The sequence below is a fragment of the Acipenser ruthenus genome, chromosome 9 (assembly GCF_902713425.1).
Source record: "Acipenser ruthenus chromosome 9, fAciRut3.2 maternal haplotype, whole genome shotgun sequence".
Lineage (NCBI taxonomy): Eukaryota > Metazoa > Chordata > Actinopteri > Acipenseriformes > Acipenseridae > Acipenser > Acipenser ruthenus.
In genome coordinates this window covers 38,382,153-38,403,477 of record NC_081197.1, presented here as the reverse complement: position 1 = coordinate 38,403,477, position 21,325 = coordinate 38,382,153, and the positions used below count along the sequence as shown (strand labels likewise).

General features: G+C 41.5%; 1 protein-coding gene across 1 annotated transcript in view; it reads right to left on the bottom strand.

Moving 5' to 3' along the window:
- Positions 1–18,828, bottom strand: part of LOC117406014 (follistatin-related protein 1-like) — a 43,917-nt gene extending 25,089 nt beyond the window's left edge. Inside the window, exons 1-2 of the mRNA XM_034009653.3 lie at positions 18,698–18,828; positions 18,526–18,582 (exon numbers count right to left, since the gene is read on the bottom strand). Of these exons, the coding sequence (XP_033865544.2) occupies positions 18,526–18,582; positions 18,698–18,700 (60 nt within the window). The 5' untranslated portion in view covers positions 18,701–18,828. The remainder of the gene's footprint in view (positions 1–18,525; positions 18,583–18,697) is intronic.
- Between the last annotated feature and the right edge of the window lie 2,497 nt (positions 18,829–21,325).

Below are 21,325 nucleotides of genomic sequence, written 5' to 3'. Positions count from 1 at the left end.
CAAAACAGTATGACAGGGAGTGTTAGAAGATGCTAGGTTTGCCACTCATTTAAAAAACACACCACAAAGAAATGTTTCGCTAAAGAGGTCTGTTTGATGCCTCATATCTCCATGAAAACATTTCCTGTCTCCCTGTGTGAAGTTTACAGATGGATTCTAGCTTTCTCTCTTAACCTCGCCTTTCTTGTACTCTCTGCTGTGCCGTTACATAACAAAAACAACAAAGATGCTGTTTAAATTTATAGGGGACAGCTGGTTACCCATACAAGCCACAGAAGACAACTGCAGACCATGCACACCCTATTATGGCAGCCATAGTTCCCACCTGACCTTTACTCCCTGTTAGAAAGTGACACTGGGATACAAAAAAAACATATACTGTGCATCACTGGCAGCTGATGGCAGTGGTTCCAGTGCACTCTCTTAGCGTTGAGGGAGAAATACCTGTCCCTCATATCAGGTGATTTTGAATCTCCAGTGCTAAAAACACATGTCAGTGTTAACTGAAGACACGGAACTTGGGAGACCCTGTTGTTGTATCAGAGCCCAACCAATGTTTTAATGGTTAAGGCATTTCACCTCCTCTTTTCAACATAATGCTTGCATCTGTCCCTGTGCACAAGGGCACTGAAGTGCATTCCCTTTAGGAAATAGCCACTCACTGCTGTCAGTTTTGCAGAATTCCTGTTGCTTGCCAGCCTCAACCTTGGCTTGTTCTGAAGTTTCTCAGGATGAACTGCCTTGATAATTTGGGTGTCAATACTAGCTTTAAAAGCATATAGTACTCACTGGTAAGCACTCATATAACTCCTGTGTTGGCATCATTGTACTGGCTTCCAGTGAGTTTTAGAATTGATTTTAAAGTCTTACTATTGACATATAAAAAGCAATAAATGGCTTGCCACCGGATTACCTAAGAGAAAGTCTGTCCCCATGTAAGCTCTATGAGATACTGTGATATGAAAGGCGCTATATAATTGCCAGCAACAGACGACCTTGGAGGTGCATGTCTTTGAAAACAGTGTGTTTATTTCAAGCCCATTCATCATGCTTCAGTCTTTTTTATATCATAGAGGGCTGTTTCACTGGTGACATGTTAGTTTTAAAAAGCAGTCCTTGTTAGCCGAGAAGGTAGTTGAAAAAGGAAAAATCGCAGGCAAGGGAGTTTCATTATGATACCTTCTTTACTGAAGTCCAAGGAGACACCCTGGCCCTTCTGTTTCTATAGCAACGTAGAGCTTGCATCTCCAGGGTGACTTTGAGCTGAGGGGCTACCTCAGAATGAAAACGCAGCAGAAACATTTTTAGAAAGTGAAATATAAACTTAAAGATTATATAAAAGGTAAGTATGTTTTTTTTCTTTTCTCAATTCTGCTAAATGGTCTCCAACTATCACCACAGTGGGGGCCTTAGTTAAAACTCACAGAAATAATACACTGGTTGAGTTTTGTTTACGAGTCAACTGCCAGTTTAAAACAAAAGGTTGTTCCCACAGGTCTGTTAAACAATGGTATTTACAAGGAGTGTAAATTATTAGCCAAGACAGGAGTTTTTTTTTATACTTGTTCCCTTAATCTCTTCATTCTCATGTATTGTATTATCATGCCATCTACTGGCCCTACTGGCTATGTAATATGTAAAATGTTTTTTTTTTTTTTTAAAGGGTTTGGTTATAACAGGATATAGCTAAGGGCTAGGACTCTCATTGCAAATCAGTGTGATCCACTCCATGCTCTGTTGTGAAGACAGAACGGAACTTGTTACCTATAAAATGTGTCTGAAATGCTATCTAGTGTGCTTTGTACATACAAAAAAACATAAAATCCAACTGAATAGAAAATACAGTAATTAAAAAATAAATAAATAACTTTTTCTGTCCTTATTAAATAGTTTTAACACTTATTGTATTGTAAAGAATAACACAGATAATGCCTAGCTATAATATGAATGCAGTATACAAGTAAATCCATCTCCCAGAAGTGTGGTGAAGAGCAGGCTGTTTAATTGCAGACATTGCTGACCCAAATACTTCTGCACAGCACATCTGTAGAGACTCAGCAGGAGTGGCTAGACAGGCGAGTAACTGCATTCACCAGTCACAGCCGTACATGTAGAACAACAGACCAATCAGCAACTGCCAGCTACATACCCAGAAAATACAAGAGAGAGCCCCATCCAATTAACCCCCCTTCTCCCCCAAGCCATTTCCAGCACTAAACCCAGAGACAGACACCGGTTAATGCAATGAAATGCCATTCTATCGAGCTCCAGACTGCTGACATCTTAAAAGTTTCAAAACTATTACTAAGACAGTAAACAGTTTTCAGTTCAAAACATTGCAGTATAACGCATAATAACTTGAAATATGATAATATCCTAAAACGCCTACCATAAGTACTGTATGTACATATGTTTGAATGTAAAGTTTGTCAAAGTTTTACACAGTAGTACATTTCTTTTTGGTACTTACTATATTATGTTTGAGAGTTTATGAATGTTGTACCTAATTTTCTAGCTTTTTGTTTTAAACATCTGCGTATGAACAAGTCTTGGGGATAATAAGTGAGATAAGAGCTCGAGACAGCAGTTGTGTATGAAATCTCTTTTTACAGGCACCTTAATCATGTCAGAGTTCCTTAATTGAGCCTAGATATGCAGGAAAATGCAGTCCTGTCAGTTTAATCTAACGCTACCTTCAGAGTATAAAAGCAGGATGCACATTACCAGTTGCTAATTTGCACTTCTCCCATACACAAATACTGCAGTGTGTCTTTACTGTCCCTTTCCTCCCCAGCTGGTCACCAGGTAAAGACAGGCTTGTATAGACTACAAAAAGAAACTGTATTTATATAAAGTGGATTTCAGAAAGCGGATTTAAGAAAAAGTAGTATGTTTTTGACAGATATATTTCCATTTGGTCTTTATGGGGTTGCATATTTGGGCAGCAGTGTGGAGTAGTGGTTAGGGCTCTGGACTCTTGACCGGAGGGTTGTGGGTTGAATCCCCAGTGGGGGACACTGCTGTTGTACCCTTGAGCAAGGTACTTTACCTAGATTGCTCCAGTAAAAACCCAACTGTATAAATGGGTAATTGTATGTAAAAAATAATGTGATATCTGTATAATGTGAAATAATGTATAATGTGATATCTTGTAACAATTGTAAGTCGCCCTGGATAAGGGTGTCTACTAAGAAATAAATAATAATAATAATACAGTATAACTGCCTAATAATGTGACTGGTAAAGCTTCACAAATGGGATATTCCAACATAGCACTGCAGCCTATGGCACTCGAAACAATCGTCAACAATTGTCATTATCATTAACGTAAGTGTCAAAGCCCACTCAGCTAGCAACACAGACACATACAAACAAACCCCCATTTCCAAACTAACCTATAGGTTTGTTTTTCCCACTCAAAATCTGACCTGACCTGAGATCAAAGCAGCTTTGGCTGGCAGTCAAATTGAATTGAATCCCCATAAACACCGTGCGCCAAATATGAAACTCTCAGACAACAGTTAGGTTGTGGACAAACAAAAAATGTTAGGCAATTGCTTGTTTCTTTAAAAGAAGGTCACATCTGGCTTCTCAGTCATGTTTTCATTGCTCAATTCCCAGAGACACTGTTATTTCTGCCCCCCCCCTCCTCTCTCAACCTCCACACCAGTGCATTAGTCATTAAGCCTCCCATCTGAAACTGTTAAACCATCAAATCCCTTCTCCGAGTGCAATTATTATTTCTGAGGCTAGCGGTTCAGCTGGGCCTTACATATAGATACTTTAATGGACTTTCAGTAAAAGCTGTTTTTGGTTAAATTATTTTTAAAATGAGAAAAGACATGGATGCTTCTGCTGTGAATACAGAGTTGGAAATGGAAAGGGGCCCAGTCTGCTCCTAGATGTTTTGAGCTGTAGTTCAATTTACCAATAATTACTATTGACCACAGAGCAACAAATGCACGCTTATTATTCATCCTCTACCGTCGGTTTATTATGTAATTACTTCTGTAGCTCTGGGGATGCAGGGTTTCATTATTTAATTGTGATATTTCTGTAGTATAATTGCCGCCTCGGGGTTAATCAAAAAAGTGGCCTTTTAATCCAGGTTATACAATGTATTGAATTTGAATTCTCAAATTTGTAACCACTACCATTTTGTTCTGAATTAGCTGATAATACTAAACTTTGACTTTATTTATTGAAACTTGCAAATCATTTGGCAGCTTGTTCTGTATTGCTTTTTGCTTTGGAAATACAGGTGTTGGCATTTTATTATTAGTATCCTGTCAGACAGGATAAGATCACCATCAAATATTAGAAACTATGATGTGCTGATGTTAGCAAATTGAGTCCCTTTCTCTTTGTTCTTAATTCAGAGGAGTAATTGAGAAAGACAAAAAACTAAAACAAGATCCAAAGATGGGTAGGCAAAATCCATGAAGATCTGCAGATGAGACTGTAATCCTCTCACAGACTGAAGAGGCCACGTGGAATTGCAGACAATACTAAATCCTTGTCCACTGTTCATGGCTGCAACAGCAACCCATGTTGTCTTTGGAAATCCCTGGAGTGCTGGATGCTATCCAGCTCTGGTTTCCTGCCTGGAACCTCCAAGGATCAGTGATAAGCAGTGAAATTGCAAGCTCAACTCTCACCTCAGCGAGTGTCTATGTAAGTGTTCCGGAGTCACGGGAAGCAGGGCAAAGTATCAAGTCTCCTGGAGAGATTAAAGTTATGAAGGTATTTTAGTCACTGTGTTTTTTGTGACGATTGATACTACTGCATATTTAACTGCAATATAAGTATCCATATTGTAGTTCCAAAAAACTGTACAATAGCATCTTTAAATAAAATGTGTCCATGAAAGAGCACAGCTGTTGGTGCAGTTTGCCTTTTGACCTGGAACTGAATCCCCTGCATGCCACCAGGCAGGACCTCTCGAAGGAAACATTAAAGTCATTGTACAAGATAACTGTGAGGTTCGCTGAAGAGGAAATGAGAGACTGCCTCCTAGTACAGCATAAAACCCTTTCCTGTGATAATGAGTTGTGCGCTAATCCACAAAAGCATCAACTAACTGTTAGAATTGTACTTTTTAGCAACAAATTAGATCCATGATGGCTAAAAACACGTTAAATAATAACAAATACCAATAGTTTTCAGTCATATAGCTGTTTTCAATCAAGTTCACGATAATTTGCTAAACAGAGCTTTTTAAACAAATAATTAAAAGGAAAATATTTGTTTTTTGTCTCCTGTATACTATTTTGTTTCAAAGGTTTATACAAGCGGCAGTACACATCTTCTTCTCTCCCCTTCAAACGTGCACTTCTATTTTATTCAAAATTACGAAACCTGCACAGCAGCTTCAATAGAATGGCAATGTGCTGTTTTTTAACCACTGGGCTGCTTTTGAAAATAATCCCTAAAGTTGAATTTCTGAAGGGTTTTAAAAATACTGTGTACCACTGTATTTTCTGCCCCCTCATGCATCTGTGAGCTAGTAAAGCTACAGACAGAACAGAATTTACAGCTGAACACCCCTACTTGGACAACTTCAGCTTTTGGGAGTCTTTTCTCAAGCAGTCTAGGTGATTGAAACAATTAATTTTTGCTGGAATAGACAGCATGCTAAACAATTGTCTAAGAAGAAATAATAATAATAATAATAATAGGCATGACAGAGAACACACATTATAAGATAATAAGCATATAAAATGATATACTGGCTACCAACACACACACACACACACACACACACACACACATATTTTAACTCACACAGTCCTCACAAGTAACAGATACAATAATAACAAAAAAAACACTCCTTGTATAACTTTTTCACACAAAGGTCACACAATATATATATTCCAATGTATATTCCAACACAGGAACCCCACCCCCAGCTGTGTCTGCAGTGTGAAGCCAGTGGTTGTACAAACATGGCTAATCTAGAGCAGATGGAAGAGAACATTCCACTTTAATGACAGTGTGCTGGTAAGAGACATTGAAATGTAAACTAAAAAAAAAAGAAACAGGAAATAAAGCACTATACTGGAGGCCATTTCTCCAGCAAAGGGCTTCTTCACAGGTCGGGCTTACACATATCTGTGTTGTGGTGCTTCAGACCCCCCTTGTGTCTTGACCTTATCAAGCCAGATGTGGCAATGAAATGTAAAAGTAAATTGCAAAAAGGACTCTTTCCTTTGTGAATTGCTGTTAAATGTCTTTGAAACACATTAGAAGCATTTAAACAATCCAAGTGCAGAACTTTTGCATTTTTGCATTACCCTGCAGTCATAAAGAAACTGACCAAGGTCACACAGGATGTGGAAATACATTGAGCCTACACTGTCAGGCAGACATGTTATATCGTTAGTGTGAACAAGTTATTTTGGCTGTTTTTACTAGGAACATATAGTACCTAAAAAATACATTTGGTGTAAAAGCAGCAAATGTGACTCTCCCCATGTGCACTGTCAATTTTAGAGAACTTGGGGAACATTTTCCAAGTAAGACGTCTCCATTTATACCCAGATTCTGTCCTCACTGTGTATATGTAAACCAGTGGCTCAGGAGATATGCATCAGCAGTACAGGGGACAGTAAAACATTCACGTTCCACAGTCGAGCATGAATTCTACACCGAGTCTCAAAACGACACCGCTCTGAAGGATGTTCGATCACACACATACATCATGAATTATTCCATTTCCTAGCTACTGTACTTGGCACTGCTTGAATGTTCTTTTGCACCAAATGCCCTCACAATTAATCATCGGTGCCCGATTAGTCAAGTTAAATTCAAATTTAAATACGAACGTGCAATATATTCTGAACACATACATGGTTATATCAGCATACAGAAAAAGCAATTATGTTTCAGGGATAGCGAGATAAGAAACCTTTTTGCTCCCTTCCAGTCCCCAAATTGAAATGTGTGTGCAATGTAATTGTGAGTCCTTCTGTAAAATGAAACCCTCCCACACAAAATAATCAGTCTCCTCTCTGACAGTTTTGATATGATGAACATGGGCCTTTATAAATTACAAAGAATCAAAATCTGGGATGGATGACATTTCAGAAGATGTGCTTGTTGAATAAGAAATTACTTTGATTGGCTTTACAGTTTGATCTAACTTTGCTCCTCCGTTTTGGAGAAAATATATCATAAATTACTGCTGGTTCTGGTTGCTTAGCAACGCTGACCCGACCTTTGTAAACCACTTTCCTTTCCAACCGACTGCCCACATAATGTGTTTATAGGTTTACCGTTAAATGCTCTTTAAATGGTTGGTAAAAGAGCCATTGTAATTACCTTCTTAACCCTCAAGAAATCTTACCTCAACTATTATTTTCCTAGTATAAGTCACAGCTCTCGACGTGTCTATTTTTTTGCATTGGACGCTCATTAGGTATTTACCTCCATTATAGCAAATTCTTTCAGGACTTATTTCAAACTTTTGCCATCCCAGATCAAACCGCGTTGAAGCAACTCAGCTACAGCTGGAAAGAAGAGGATTGATTTCAAATCACCTTCAAGTCCATCTCAGTGGTCAATGGAAACAAAACATTAGTCATTTAAATATTCAACATTTCGTTTTAACCAAGGTTTTGGTTGACCCTCTAACAAACAGCATCACAAAATTAGACTATGCAAATAACAAAACTACTGAGACTAGAAAGCATCTGGCTTGAAAAGGTAATATAACACTACGAAGCCTTGCTACACTGAGCCAACTGTAAAATACCAGCCAGGCTCCAAATCAGAGAGTGTACTGTGAAGCAAGGAGCCTGTTCAGTAGTCTTTTTCGATGAACTACACTGCCCTTTCTGTCACTTCAGTCAGTTCCACCAATAAAATACCACCCATTAATATTTCACATTCAATAGTGCTGAATTGAAACGTAACTTTTTGAAGATATAGAAGAAGCCCTCTAGTCGAAGCATTTACCATCAATAAAATAGAAATGTTTTGCATCCTTCTAAATTAGAGGACCGTTAGCCAGAGTGAGACTTTTTACTTTTTTGATACTGCTTTGGTATCACAAGTGCATCTGGGCAGACAGGAAAGGATTGATTGTGTGCACCAAAGGTCACAGACAGACACACTGACCCTCCCTGCCAGGTAATTCCCCCATACAGTTACAGCTCTGTCCACTTGTTTAATGTGAAGCTGTATTATATTAACTGCAGTTTTCACCTTGAAAGCAAGTTTCCAGGACTCAGTTCACTAAGAAACTCTATTCATAATGTGTACATCGGCGCACACAATCAGACACAGACACACACACACACACACATAAAGATCCTTTTTAACAGTTAGACACCTCAAAGGAGCTATGATCTTACTAAAAACAGACAGCAAACAAGAAAGAGACTTTTTACAGCTGGACATAGTCAGTTGTTTCTGGGGTGAGGTATTTTTTAAGATCATTCCTGGTCCTTTTTCTTTTATATACAATAAAAAAAAACACAGTAACTGTTCCAAGAAAAACATTGCATTTGCAGATGAGGTTATCCCACTGGGGAGTTTGGGGGTGGTGCTCTGCAGAGAATTTAATTGTCCTGCCCTAATGTACTGACCTTCAACTGCAGGCACTAGAGTTGCATTTCATCCAAGCACAAATTGTTCAAAATTACTCAGGCGTAGTGGTTGAAGCCAGAGAACCACATCCCAGATTAAGGGTTGGCCTTCTGGAGTCTTCAGTTAGAAACACACATAGAAGGCTTTTGACAACTGAGAATGAACTGGATATGTAACTTAACATAAAACAAGTACAATGCATTGCACAAGGTTAGTTAAGTGATTTGCAATTGGAAGCCGAAGATACCGACATCTTGTTTCCAGTTTGGCCCTGTTTACAGCAGGGTGGTACAAAGGAAAACACCATGTATGTCAGTGTGGCAAAGTGCCCCGCCCCTGTGTGCATTTGTGTGATCTATGTGTATGTATGCGTGCGTATGTTAATGTTGGTGTATAGATTGGTACACGGGATATAAACGGGTCTGTGTTTCACGTATATTTAAAGTGTAGATTTGTATTTAGGCACGAGGAGAGCACAAATCACTTCACGTGCTGGTTAAATGTAATATGTGAGCACGGGGTTGCACAGAATTAATTCACGTGCTGGGATTCAAGTGAATGATTAATTAGTAATTGAATCCCAGCACAACAGTATATATAGATGCACATTTTCACTCAGTCGTGGTTGGTGTTCGGTGAGTGGAGAACGGGAGAGAGAGGAGAAACTAAAAAGTGAAAGAAAGAAAGAACGTAAATATTGCTTTACTCACCGTGTTTGTTCGTCCCTGTTTGTTAGTGTGTGTTCGTTTTTGTTTGTCTCTTTATTTTGGCGCAAGTGCCGTGTCCAGTGTTTTTGTCTGTTCCAACCTTTTATTTTCTGTTGTGTTTATTAAATGCTGAACGCGATCACGCGTTCAGCCACACCAAAACCCCATCTCTCTGTCGTTTGTGTTCCTGTTTCTGGTCTGACACCCACTCCGGCCGTCTTTGTGACACGTGGTGTCATCGTGGGATAACAGCGCCTCCAAGCGTCAGACCAGGAGAGGGGGTTTTGTGTTAAAAAAAAAAAAAAAAAAAAAAAAAAAAAAAAAAAACCACAGGACTGGTTTCAAAAAAAAAAAAAGTGAAAATGGAAGGCTGGAGAGACGGCTGCCGGGACCTGGAGGACCTCCTCGGGGGGCTCGAGGACCAAGGCTGGTGCATGGCCTGTGGAGTCTACGGACACACGGTGGCGATCTGCCCCTTCCAAGGTGAGGAGGAGGAGGAACCGGCCCAGGAGAGGAAGGTGGGGAGGAGGAGTAAGAAGAGAAGGGGGAAAGGAAAGCTGCAGCAGCAACAGCAACCACAACACCAGCTGGAGGAACAGCAGCCCGGGTGTTACTGCTGTGCTGAGCCTGGGCATTCCAGCACCAACTGCCCCTGGTACCCCCTCGGACAGCTACCCCAACGATGCCCCATCTGCAGAGGTGAGCACTTCGTGGCCCACTGCCCTGTCCATCAGGAGAGGGAGGAGCAGGGGTCGCCTCAGTCTCCACGACCAGCAGGGGGGGGTAGACTGCTGCTCCCACCGCCCCAACCACAACTGCAACAGCGGCCAGAGGAGCCAGAGAACCTGTTCCCCTGGTGCACCTGGTGCGGAGAGGTGGATCACCGCTGGAGGGACTGCTCCGAGGTGCCACCGAGCTGGTGCGGGCGATGTGAGGAAGGGGGACATGACTGGTCAGGATGCCCCTATGCCAGCTCGCCAGTGCCCAAGCGGAAGGAGCCTGAACGTCCTACGCCTGAGTGGGAGGAGCCCGAACGTCCTACGCCTGAGTGGGAGGAGCCCGAACGTCCTACGCCTGAGTGGGGGGAGCCCGAACGTCCACAGCCCAAGAGGGGGGAGTCGGTGCGTCCACAGCCCAAAAGGGAGGAGACGGTGCGTCCACAGCCCAAAAGGGAGGAGTCGGTGCGTCCACAGCCCAAAAGGGAGGAGTCGGTGCGTCCACAGCCCAAAGGGAGGCAAGTCGGGGCTTCCACAGCTCTGGGACCCAAGCCACCAGCAGAGGGAAAATGCCTGCTGGTTCAGCCCCAAGAGCCGGAAGGGGAGGAGTTACAGGCCCAACCCCCTGGAAATTTTTTGGGGGGAGAGGGGCAGGAGGCTGGTGTCCCCCAGCAGCCTCTATTCATGCTGCTGAAGGCAGCACGGCGCGCACCAGCCCAGCCGCCACAGCGGAGGGAGCCAGCGCCGCCAGGAGCAGAGGAGCTGCCTCTGCCTCCGCCACCTCCACCGCTTCCTCCACTAGGAGCAGAGGAGCAGGAGCTGCCTCTGCCTCCACCACCACCAGGAGCAGAGGAGCAGGAGCTGCCTCTGCCTCCGCCACCTCCACCGCTTCCTCCACTAGGAGCAGAGGAGCAGGAGCTGCCTCTGCCTCCACCACCACCAGGAGCAGAGGAGCAGGAGCTGCCTCTGCCTCCGCCACCTCCACCGCTTCCTCCACTAGGAGCAGAGGAGCAGGAGCTGCCTCTGCCTCCACCACCGCCAGGAGCAGAGGAGCAGGAGCTGCCTCTGCCTCCACCACTTCCAGGAGCAGAGGAGCAGGAGCTGCCTCTGCCTCCACCACCTCCAGGAGCAGAGGAGCAGGAGCTGCCTCTGCCTCCACCACCTCCAGGAGCAGAGGAGCAGGAGCTGCCTCTGCCTCCACCACCTCCAGGAGCAGAGGAGCAGGAGCTGCCTCTGCCTCCGCCACCTCCACCGCTTCCTCCACTAGGAGCAGAGGAGCAGGAGCTGCCTCTGCCTCCACCACCACCAGGAGCAGAGGAGCAGGAGCTGCCTCTGCCTCCGCCACCTCCACCGCTTCCTCCACTAGGAGCAGAGGAGCAGGAGCTGCCTCTGCCTCCACCACCACCAGGAGCAGAGGAGCAGGAGCTGCCTCTGCCTCCGCCACCTCCACCGCTTCCTCCACTAGGAGCAGAGGAGCAGGAGCTGCCTCTGCCTCCACCACCGCCAGGAGCAGAGGAGCAGGAGCTGCCTCTGCCTCCACCACTTCCAGGAGCAGAGGAGCAGGAGCTGCCTCTGCCTCCACCACCTCCAGGAGCAGAGGAGCAGGAGCTGCCTCTGCCTCCACCACCTCCAGGAGCAGAGGAGCAGGAGCTGCCTCTGCCTCCACCACCGCCAGGAGCAGAGGAGCTGGAGCTGCCTCTGCCTCCGCCACCGCCCGGAGCAGAGGAGCAGGAGCTGCCTCTGCTGCCCGTACCTCCGCAGGGAGTACGGTGGCCGGAGCCCCAGAAAGGGGAGCTGCCGGCCACGAAGAAGGGGGAGGAGGTCTGGAGACCACTTTCCCCAGCAGCAGTTTCGCTGCAGGAGTTCTTGTGGCCGGAGCCCCACAGGAGGGAGCTGCCGGCTACGAAGAAGGGGGAGGTCGGGGGACCACCTGCCCCCGCAGCTTTTTCGCTGCAGGATGGGACCAACAGGCTGTCAGCCGTGCCACTACCGGCAGGGGTGCTGACAGCATTGCCAGCCAAGGGCCCACTGAAGCCTCCCTTCCCAGCCCGAGACTTTGTTCTGGACTGCTGGGTTTTTAAGGGGGGAGGTGGCCGTTGAGGCCATGTGTGCTGCGCACAAGGGGGGGTATATGTGGCAAAGTGCCCCGCCCCTGTGTGCATTTGTGTGATCTATGTGTATGTATGCGTGCGTATGTTAATGTTGGTGTATAGATTGGTACACGGGATATAAACGGGTCTGTGTTTCACGTATATTTAAAGTGTAGATTTGTATTTAGGCACGAGGAGAGCACAAATCACTTCACGTGCTGGTTAAATGTAATATGTGAGCACGGGGTTGCACAGAATTAATTCACGTGCTGGGATTCAAGTGAATGATTAATTAGTAATTGAATCCCAGCACAACAGTATATATAGATGCACATTTTCACTCAGTCGTGGTTGGTGTTCGGTGAGTGGAGAACGGGAGAGAGAGGAGAAACTAAAAAGTGAAAGAAAGAAAGAACGTAAATATTGCTTTACTCACCGTGTTTGTTCGTCCCTGTTTGTTAGTGTGTGTTCGTTTTTGTTTGTCTCTTTATTTTGGCGCAAGTGCCGTGTCCAGTGTTTTTGTCTGTTCCAACCTTTTATTTTCTGTTGTGTTTATTAAATGCTGAACGCGATCACGCGTTCAGCCACACCAAAACCCCATCTCTCTGTCGTTTGTGTTCCTGTTTCTGGTCTGACGCCACCCACTCCGGCCGTCTTTGTGACAGTCAGTAACTGAGTTGGCATTTGAATCCAGCATCCTATAAATGACAGTAGCTACAGATTGATTCCAGGTAGACACAATTGGTGATTATAACCCTAATAGAATGTTGGACACTGACTCCGCAAATCAAGATGCAACATTTCAGGTAGTTATCTTCCAATGAACACTAGCTAGTGTAAACAAAAATCCTCATTACTGTGTTGTAAACAAGGAATATCAATCCGCTTTAATTAAAAAAGTAAACAGAGGGGCTCCCGAGTGGCGCATCCGGTAGAGGCACTCCATCCGGAGTGCAGGATGCGCCCTATATCTTGGAGATCGCCTGTTCAAATCCAAGCTATGCCACTGCCAACCGTGGATGGGAGTTCCCAGAGGGCAGCGGCACACAATTGGCCAAGCGCTGCCCGGGCGGGGTAGGGGTTTGGTCGGCTGGGGAGTCCTGATATGGCCGCACGACGGGCTTGCAGAGCGAAAAAAAAAGCGGACAGCTGGCGGCACTTGTTTCGGAGGACGTGAGTGCTTGTTCTCATCTCTCCCGAGTTAGTTTAAGGGCTGTAGTGGTGAGCCAGGTTGAATAACTAATTGGACGTTCCAAAAAATTGGGAGAAAATTGGAAAATACAGAAAAAAAAATTATTAAAAGAAAAAAAAAACAGTAATCAGAAAGGTATAGTGGAGATTTTGGTGTGATAAGGTTAGTATTTAGGGACTCGACAGCTCTGTTGTTAAAACTATTACAATTCATCCCAGACCCATCTAACTAAACGCCTGTCTCCTCTTTACCTCCTTGAATTGCATACATACAGCTTGCATCTCCCCAGTTTAACACTTATTCGAATTGTCCTGGGTTGCGCGAGTCTCCACATCACATTTCGGGAGCTCCTACATGTTAACATATTTAAAATATATTTAAAAGGTAATATTTTCTATTGGCCTCTAACGGCCAGATAATGACCTAAAGATAGTTTTGAGCCCTCATCCCTTCGGGCTTCAGGCCTAACCACCCCCTTAGCTCATTATCTACTAGTTAGAGACTTCCACATCGGTCATTAATGCTTAATTAGGCTAAACTTTCTCTAGCAGTTGTTAAGGTTCAGAAACTGTGTTCCAGCTTCACATCATACCCAAACTATCCCAAGGCATCGTCATCATAAATCAAAATGATAGAACCAATTACTGTTCTAAAAATGTTGCTGGTATCAGCAACTTTGTGCCTGCTTTAGAATTCCTCAGCAGAAAAAAAAATTTCAGACTAGAGGGTTGCTGAGTGCAGAATCCATTGATTTGGTCTCTAATTGATCTATAATAATCGCCAAAAGGTCACTTTACCAGCGGCATTAGTTTTTCTGAGATAAAAACGAACTGGAGGCAGCAGAAAATGTGAAACGCTATTTTTCAGTTGTGACAAAAAAAGTAGAGGGTCTACCAAGAAATAACATCTATTTGTAGAGCACAGCAATTGTTGGCAAGACCATCATGTCTCAGCATTTACATCAGCTGAGGGAGCTTTCCTGGGCTAAGGGGAAAAAAAGCAACTGCCATTACATTAAATTAGAAAGAAAGGCAAATATTTGAGAAGAAAGCACAGAGCCCTTTCTTCATCCAAAAGAATCCAGACCTAAGCAAAGGCTGTCTAGACTGCACCTTTCCCCAGGGGACATTGAGTAATGGTACAGGAACACACTCCCTGCCCCCTTTTAACTGGTATATACGCTGCTCTTGGAAGCCATTTTCTTTTGTCTTAAGGAACGTCACTGCAAGAGTTCCATTTAGAACAACAACAAAGAAATTAAATAAACATGCCTGCATTTTTGAGGATTTCACCTGGAACTGCCCCCCTAATATTTTACGTCAAAACATGAAAGAAGTAATCATTCACTGAAGAAGTAAGAAGTAAGAAGTAAGAAGTAATCCTTCACTGAAGACTTGAATGCTGTAGCAGAAAATATCTTGAACTTTACTATGGTATGCATGATTGAAACCTATAGGCATAGGAAAATATGCATGTGGCAAGTTTTCCATTTGTGAAAAAATAGTAAATTATGAAATGCACTAGCCATAACTAGGAAAAAAGAGAATACATGTGGATGTTTTATAAACCCAACCCGATAATCCTCTGACTGAAATCATTTAATACTGGAGGACAGCTATGAATACACTTTAAACCCTTCCTACTAGGAACCTCGTCACAACTTGAGTTTAGAAATCTTTTATTCATTAACTGCAATATTATATAAAATTAGATTATAATTAATGTGTTAGCTCTTGATCCTTGTAGTTCCAGAATTAGGTTAAAATAACAAAATAAATGTAAAATAGTCTAAGAACTGTCACTTTCGGCTCTTCGGGGCAAAATAAGCAGATTGAGTGGGAACATGCTACTGCACCAGTGAGCAGAGAATACCTGTTACAAAGCACTCGCTTTTGTATGCAACAGAGGGATTAGTCTCAGACTAAAAGAGCGAAGGGTTCTCAGGAGTCTAAGCGAAAATCTGGTACTGTAATGTTACCGAATACATTTCAAAGCAGAGAGCTGCATTTAGCTCTACAGGCTTGGTCTTTAACAAAGACCCAGCACATCTGCTAACAGTTAAAACAGCATGCAAAGCACGCCAACCTCCAGGCTACAATTACTGGGGCCTGAACAATGGGGCTTTCTCTGTTCAAACGAGAAAGAATGGTGAACAAAAAAAGGTGTATAACTCTTCAGCTGTAATAAAGTTCTAAATGTACTGTAATTGTACCGGGTATTTTTAAGCCGTAATACTGTTGTCTTTTTGTATGCTTGACCAGTGGGACCCAACGGCATTGTTGTTTTACTGTAGACAAAAGTTATTAAAATGGGTTTCATTTAAGTGAAAATTAATTGAGATAAATAAACACTACTTTCAAAACAATGCAGATTCATTTTCAATAATATATTGAAGTATTTAAACCTGTGTTAGATGGCTTTCCTGTGTGGTAGTAGACCACTTTGGAAAGGTTCTGTAGAACTACGAAGGTAAATAATAAGGGTTTAATTGGGATTAGAAACCATTACCAGTGCAAGATTTAAATCTTTAAATTAAAGTTGCTTTTCAATGTTTTATTTTTTATTTTTTAAGCTAGACATTCTGTTTCATGGTCGTGTCATCTAATATAGCTTTCTGATTGGTGGATGAAAATTATAATGGTAATACTATAAGCAATTTGACATTTGATTGTACTGCATTCTGCTGGAAATCTTCTCAGACAATTCTACTTTCTACATTCCCAGCTTACCATTTATAGCTTTTCAAATGATAGGAAGCTGAACTCTCTTTTTAACTGTCTTCAAAACTTCTAAAATACCACCAAGGTTGAAGCAAAGTACTTGCAATATATGTGGCAATTTTAGCTGTAGATGGGTTTGTGATGTTGAAGGTCCATAATCATGTGAGCAACAAAAAATTAGGTAAGGGAGGAATGTCTGATGATTGGAATTTCAAATTACACCACATAATTGTCAAATAGATCTGCCCCACAGTGAAGAAATAATGGGTTCCAGCTGTGTCAAGAGACTGTACATTGTGTTGTTAATTTCCCTAATCCTTTTCTGTTAGCTCTACAGAAGATCTTATACAGTACCAGAGTCTTAATCACAGACATTCCTCTCTATCTTGACTCAAAACAAGCACACAGCTTTGAGCATCAGCAGTCTATCTCAATACTGTTCTGCAAGTTAACACTAATATGCTTTTATGGATGAGTGACACCTAATTAATACCGCAGCACTTTTTCCCCCCATGATCTAAGTAAATTAATTTATTCCAGGTCCTACCCTCAACCACACTGTTTCAATTAGTTTATCCAAAACACACAGTCAGCTGTTCCAGAGAGGGAGGTGTGTAGTGTGCAGAGCACAGTGAAGCAAGCCTAGATGAACTCATTTCCGGCTGAAACTTGATCAAAATTACCCCTGTTTTATATTTATAATAAACGGAAATTATTATTATATAAAAGTATCGGGCATATTCATTTTAAGTTTACTTTTTAAACTATTACTACTGCACAAGTTCAGTTGATAATATAATTCACATTAATATTGAATCCTTCTAAAAATAATTATATTTACATTATATTAGGCATCTGTGGAATATATGAAGTGATTTCCAGCAAGTTGACTCAGAAAGCTTGACTCTGTCTGAAAGCCTTTGCTCTGTTTCTTGCCAGGTGTCCAACAGCTTTAACTAATGCTAGCCTGGTATTCTGTGAACAGACAGCTATATAGCTAAACAGCTGACCTAACATCTCACTTGAATGCATGTCTTGATTGTCAGAGGCTTTATTTGTATAATCAGGGAAAGGACAGTGTGAAGTGCCTCTTAGGTGGCCATGCTTTGTCTGGATGCATTGCACACAGCGGATACCTGTCAGAAGACAGCAGCTGTGTTCACAGAGGCGTCAGGACCTCATGTCCCTTTTCTGTTACATTTGGCCAACTGTCAAACAACAACAATCTTTGTTCTATTGCTATATTTCTGTTATAGTATAGCACAATGTCAACCCTCTTCAAGGATGTATGGACCCTACATAGGTTCAAATACAACAATATCTTAAATATAGACAGACATACTGTAGATATACATGTGTATATATATATATTATAAAGTGGCATCTTTACTTGTGGATTCATCAACTGTACTTAACATAAGAAGAACATAAGAAAGTTTACAAACGAGAGGAGGCCATTCAGCCCATTGGGCTATAAAGCAACTCAGGAATGCAGTGTATCTTAGTGCTGTATTGTGTCAACTCTTTTGCTAGAGAATGGTACTTTCAATTCCAAACAAAATGGCCAGTATTTCCTGCACAAACATTTGTGAACCAGTGACCCTGGCCTTTTGGGTGGGCTGCTAATTGTAGGCCTTATAGATAATTGCAGCATTAAGACATTAAAACCAGAAACAAACATTTTCTAAGTAACGAAGAGTAAAGATATATTGTTTGCTATTTTCAACACTTAGTTTTGTAAGGAAGATTTTTGTATTGCTTATTTTTGTGACAGACCAAATTTAATGAATGTTTTAGGTATAACATGTTTTACAGTTTCAGTCCAAATAAGTATCCACTGTTAAATGGTGTCGAGGGTTAAGGGCATATCAATATTTTAAATATAATTTACAGAATTCACCAAGTAGGTATTTCAAACTAATGTAACTATAATTCAATTGTTAATGTGAATACTATTAATTTATGATTTTTGTATGCTTTTTTGTACAACATTATTACTATAACATTATTTTCAAGATGTGGTACAATTGTAACATATGAGTATTACTAAATGTTAAATATACAATCAACAACCATTGAAGTTTATGAGAAGAAAAAATAATAATAAATAAATATCAGTGTATTCTGTGGATTATGCCATGTACCCAAACTCAATTTTGACGTAGTAACATTGGATTTGAGCAACTCAAATCCACCTTGTAAAACCAAATGTAGGCTACATTACATTTCCGTTTACAAGAGCAAGTGTAGCTACTCTGTTCCATCAGTTCTGTCTTGTTACTTTGGACTCGTTGTAAGTTATATTTCCAATGTTTTTTCCCCTTTAAGTTCTCAAATTGACTTTAGGCAACTGAAATTCAAATAAAAAAAAGTTGTAATGTTGTCTAACAGTTAAAGAAAAAAAAATATATATAAACATGTACAGTTTTTACAAAAATCTGTAATATGTTGCCTACCCTCGGTTTTTTTCTTAATAAAAAAGAAAGAAAGAAAGAAAAACATGCAACATACCTCAGCATACACGCAGGCGATGGCAAGCATAATAAATAAAGGGATACTTTTAAACATCTGTGAAGAAAAGCAAGATGCAAGGTTAAGATAAAATGCGGTCTAGCAGAAACATTACAGTCAAGGTTCAAAGATTTTTTTGTTCACGAAAAAAAAAGCATATTTTTTCCCGTACCATTTTGGAAGGCTGCAGTTTTGAAGAGGGCAGAGAACAGCAGTCTGGCTCGCAGATAAAGAAAAGAAGGACTGAGATTTCAGGAAATTTGAGCAGAGCTCAGGAATGTAAACCCAAGCTCCCTCCTTCTGTGACGTGGCAGACTGGAGTGAACAAAGCTGAGAACGGATCTGTTACAGATATACATTAGAAGATATTAATTCATGGGAGAGGCTATTCTGTTATTCATTACATCTCAAGAACATTTTTAAATTGGTTTCTAATGCTCGTAGACCGATGGGTTATTAGGCTAGTATAATAAGAGGGATGCTGTTTCAATATACCTATAGCAAGCAAGAAAAAAAATAAATAAATAAATAAAAACTTTCATTGGAGAAAAGGAGACAGGATGCTGAAAGTCAACTGTGATCGTTTGATCGAGATCAAAACATTTTTTTTACTTGTGAAATGTACTGTGTATGTATACACACTTTCAAACTTGAATACGTTTCAGGTATGTGATAAAAAGCAAAGACTCATTTATTGAGCCCATTTCATTATTTCGCATTTCATTTCACCACCATGTAGGTGACTTAATACATTAAAATAGAACAAAGAAATGGCAACATAATAATATAATTGTATGACTCTTTTCATCCTTGAACTGTGTTGGCTATGTACGTTTCAGAAAGAATTCCAAACAATACATGCACCAACCACACAATAATAGGTCTTATTATCATTTCGTTTTTATGTCAAGTCTGACATCTTCCCAAAGCGACTTCAAGTAAGGTGGAAATCAGTTGTATGACAGATACATCTGGTTGCTATCAGGCAGTGTGGTATTATCACAAACTTTCCATTCCCCCATTTACCACCATTACATTCTGGCCAGAACATTTCAATGTGGTGATAATAAGCAAAGGGGTGACATTAATAGCCATGATACAAGGCAGATTGAAATGTAGTTATTTCTGGAATGCTATTAAATATTAATGGGAAACTAAGGAAGGCAAGTGCAATTAAAGCAAACTTCCTCTACAAAGTCAGAGGAAATCCTGGGGCAAGATTATATATATACACTTCTGTTTCTAAGCCAGGTTTGTGATATCCACGTTCAGTATCAATACAATGCTATGTCTAACCTTCATGTTCAATATCAATACAATGCTGTGTCTAACCTTCACGTTCAGTATAATACAATGCTATGTCTAACCTCCTTGTTTATGCTTTGCGTAATGGGATTATGTATCATGTACTACAGTGTTCGATGCTGTCTCAGGGATTGCAATGTACTTGTTGGATAAGCTGACTGATTACTGTATAAACCGACTCACCATCACCATGGTTCATGCCTCGTACAGATCAGGGTAAATGGAGTAGAATTTATTACAGCGGCCTCAGGGTGTTCTGCCTCTGTTCTGAACAACCTAATGCTTTTTGATCAAAATCCTGGTATTGTAATTTATATTGTAATTTAGCTATTGCACCACCATTCAACACTGTGACATTAGTGCAGTGGAAACAAAAAAAATGTTTTATTATAATGCATCTGTATGTTAAATTATTAACTTCCAGTTTACTCTGCTGTTAAATTGTAACCAGTGTATAATGGTAATATCTGTCTACTATGAAGATAAAATTCTGAAATTAACTGTAAATATTTTAATTAATAATTATACATATAGTGATACTACATATCAGAGCTGTTAGACATTGACTTCTTCATGTCACTTTTTAATAAATAAAATAATAATACACTGAGTGTACAAAACATTAGGAACACCTTCCTAATATTGTGTTGCACCCCCTTTTGCCCTCAGAACAGCCTCAATTCGTCGGGGCATGGACTCTACAAGGTGTCGAAAGCGTTCCACAGGGATGCTGGCCCATGTTGACTCTAATGCTTCCCACAGTTGTGTCAAGTTGGCTGGTAGTGGATCTCTACTCCGAATAGCTCGTTCCATCTCATCCCACAGATGCTCAATTGGATTGAGATCTGGTGACTGGGCAGGCCACTGCAGTAAGCTGAATTCACTGTCATGTTTGTGGGACCATTCCTGGACAATCCTAGCCTTGTGGCATGGGGCATTATCCTGCTGAAAAAAATCCATTAGCAGATGGATACACTGCTGCCATGAAGGGATGCACCTGATTGGCAATGATGTTCAAATATCATGTTGCATTCAAATGTTGCTCAACTTTTATCAAGGGGCCCAATGTGTGCCATGAAAACACACCCCACACCATCACACCACCACCACCAGCCTGAAATGTTGACACGCGGCATGATGGATGCATGTACTCATGTGGTTTTCTCCATACCCTAGTCCTCCCATCAGTGTGAAACAGCAGGAACCGGGATTCATCAGACCAGGCAATGTTTTTCCAATCCTCCAGTGTCCAGTGTTTTCGTTCCTTAGCCCACTGCAACCGCAGTTTTTTGGGTTTTGCTGAAAGAAGTGGAACTCTGTTAGGTCGTCGGCTGCCATACCCCATTCGTGTCAAGGTACGACGAGTTGTGCATTCTTTTATGGGTCTTTCGGCACCAATGTTGTACTGGACTGTCAGTTGACTAACTTTAGCCCGTCTGTTGCTCTGCACAATTCGTGTCAGCCTCCTTTGGCCTCTTTCATCAATGAGCCGTTT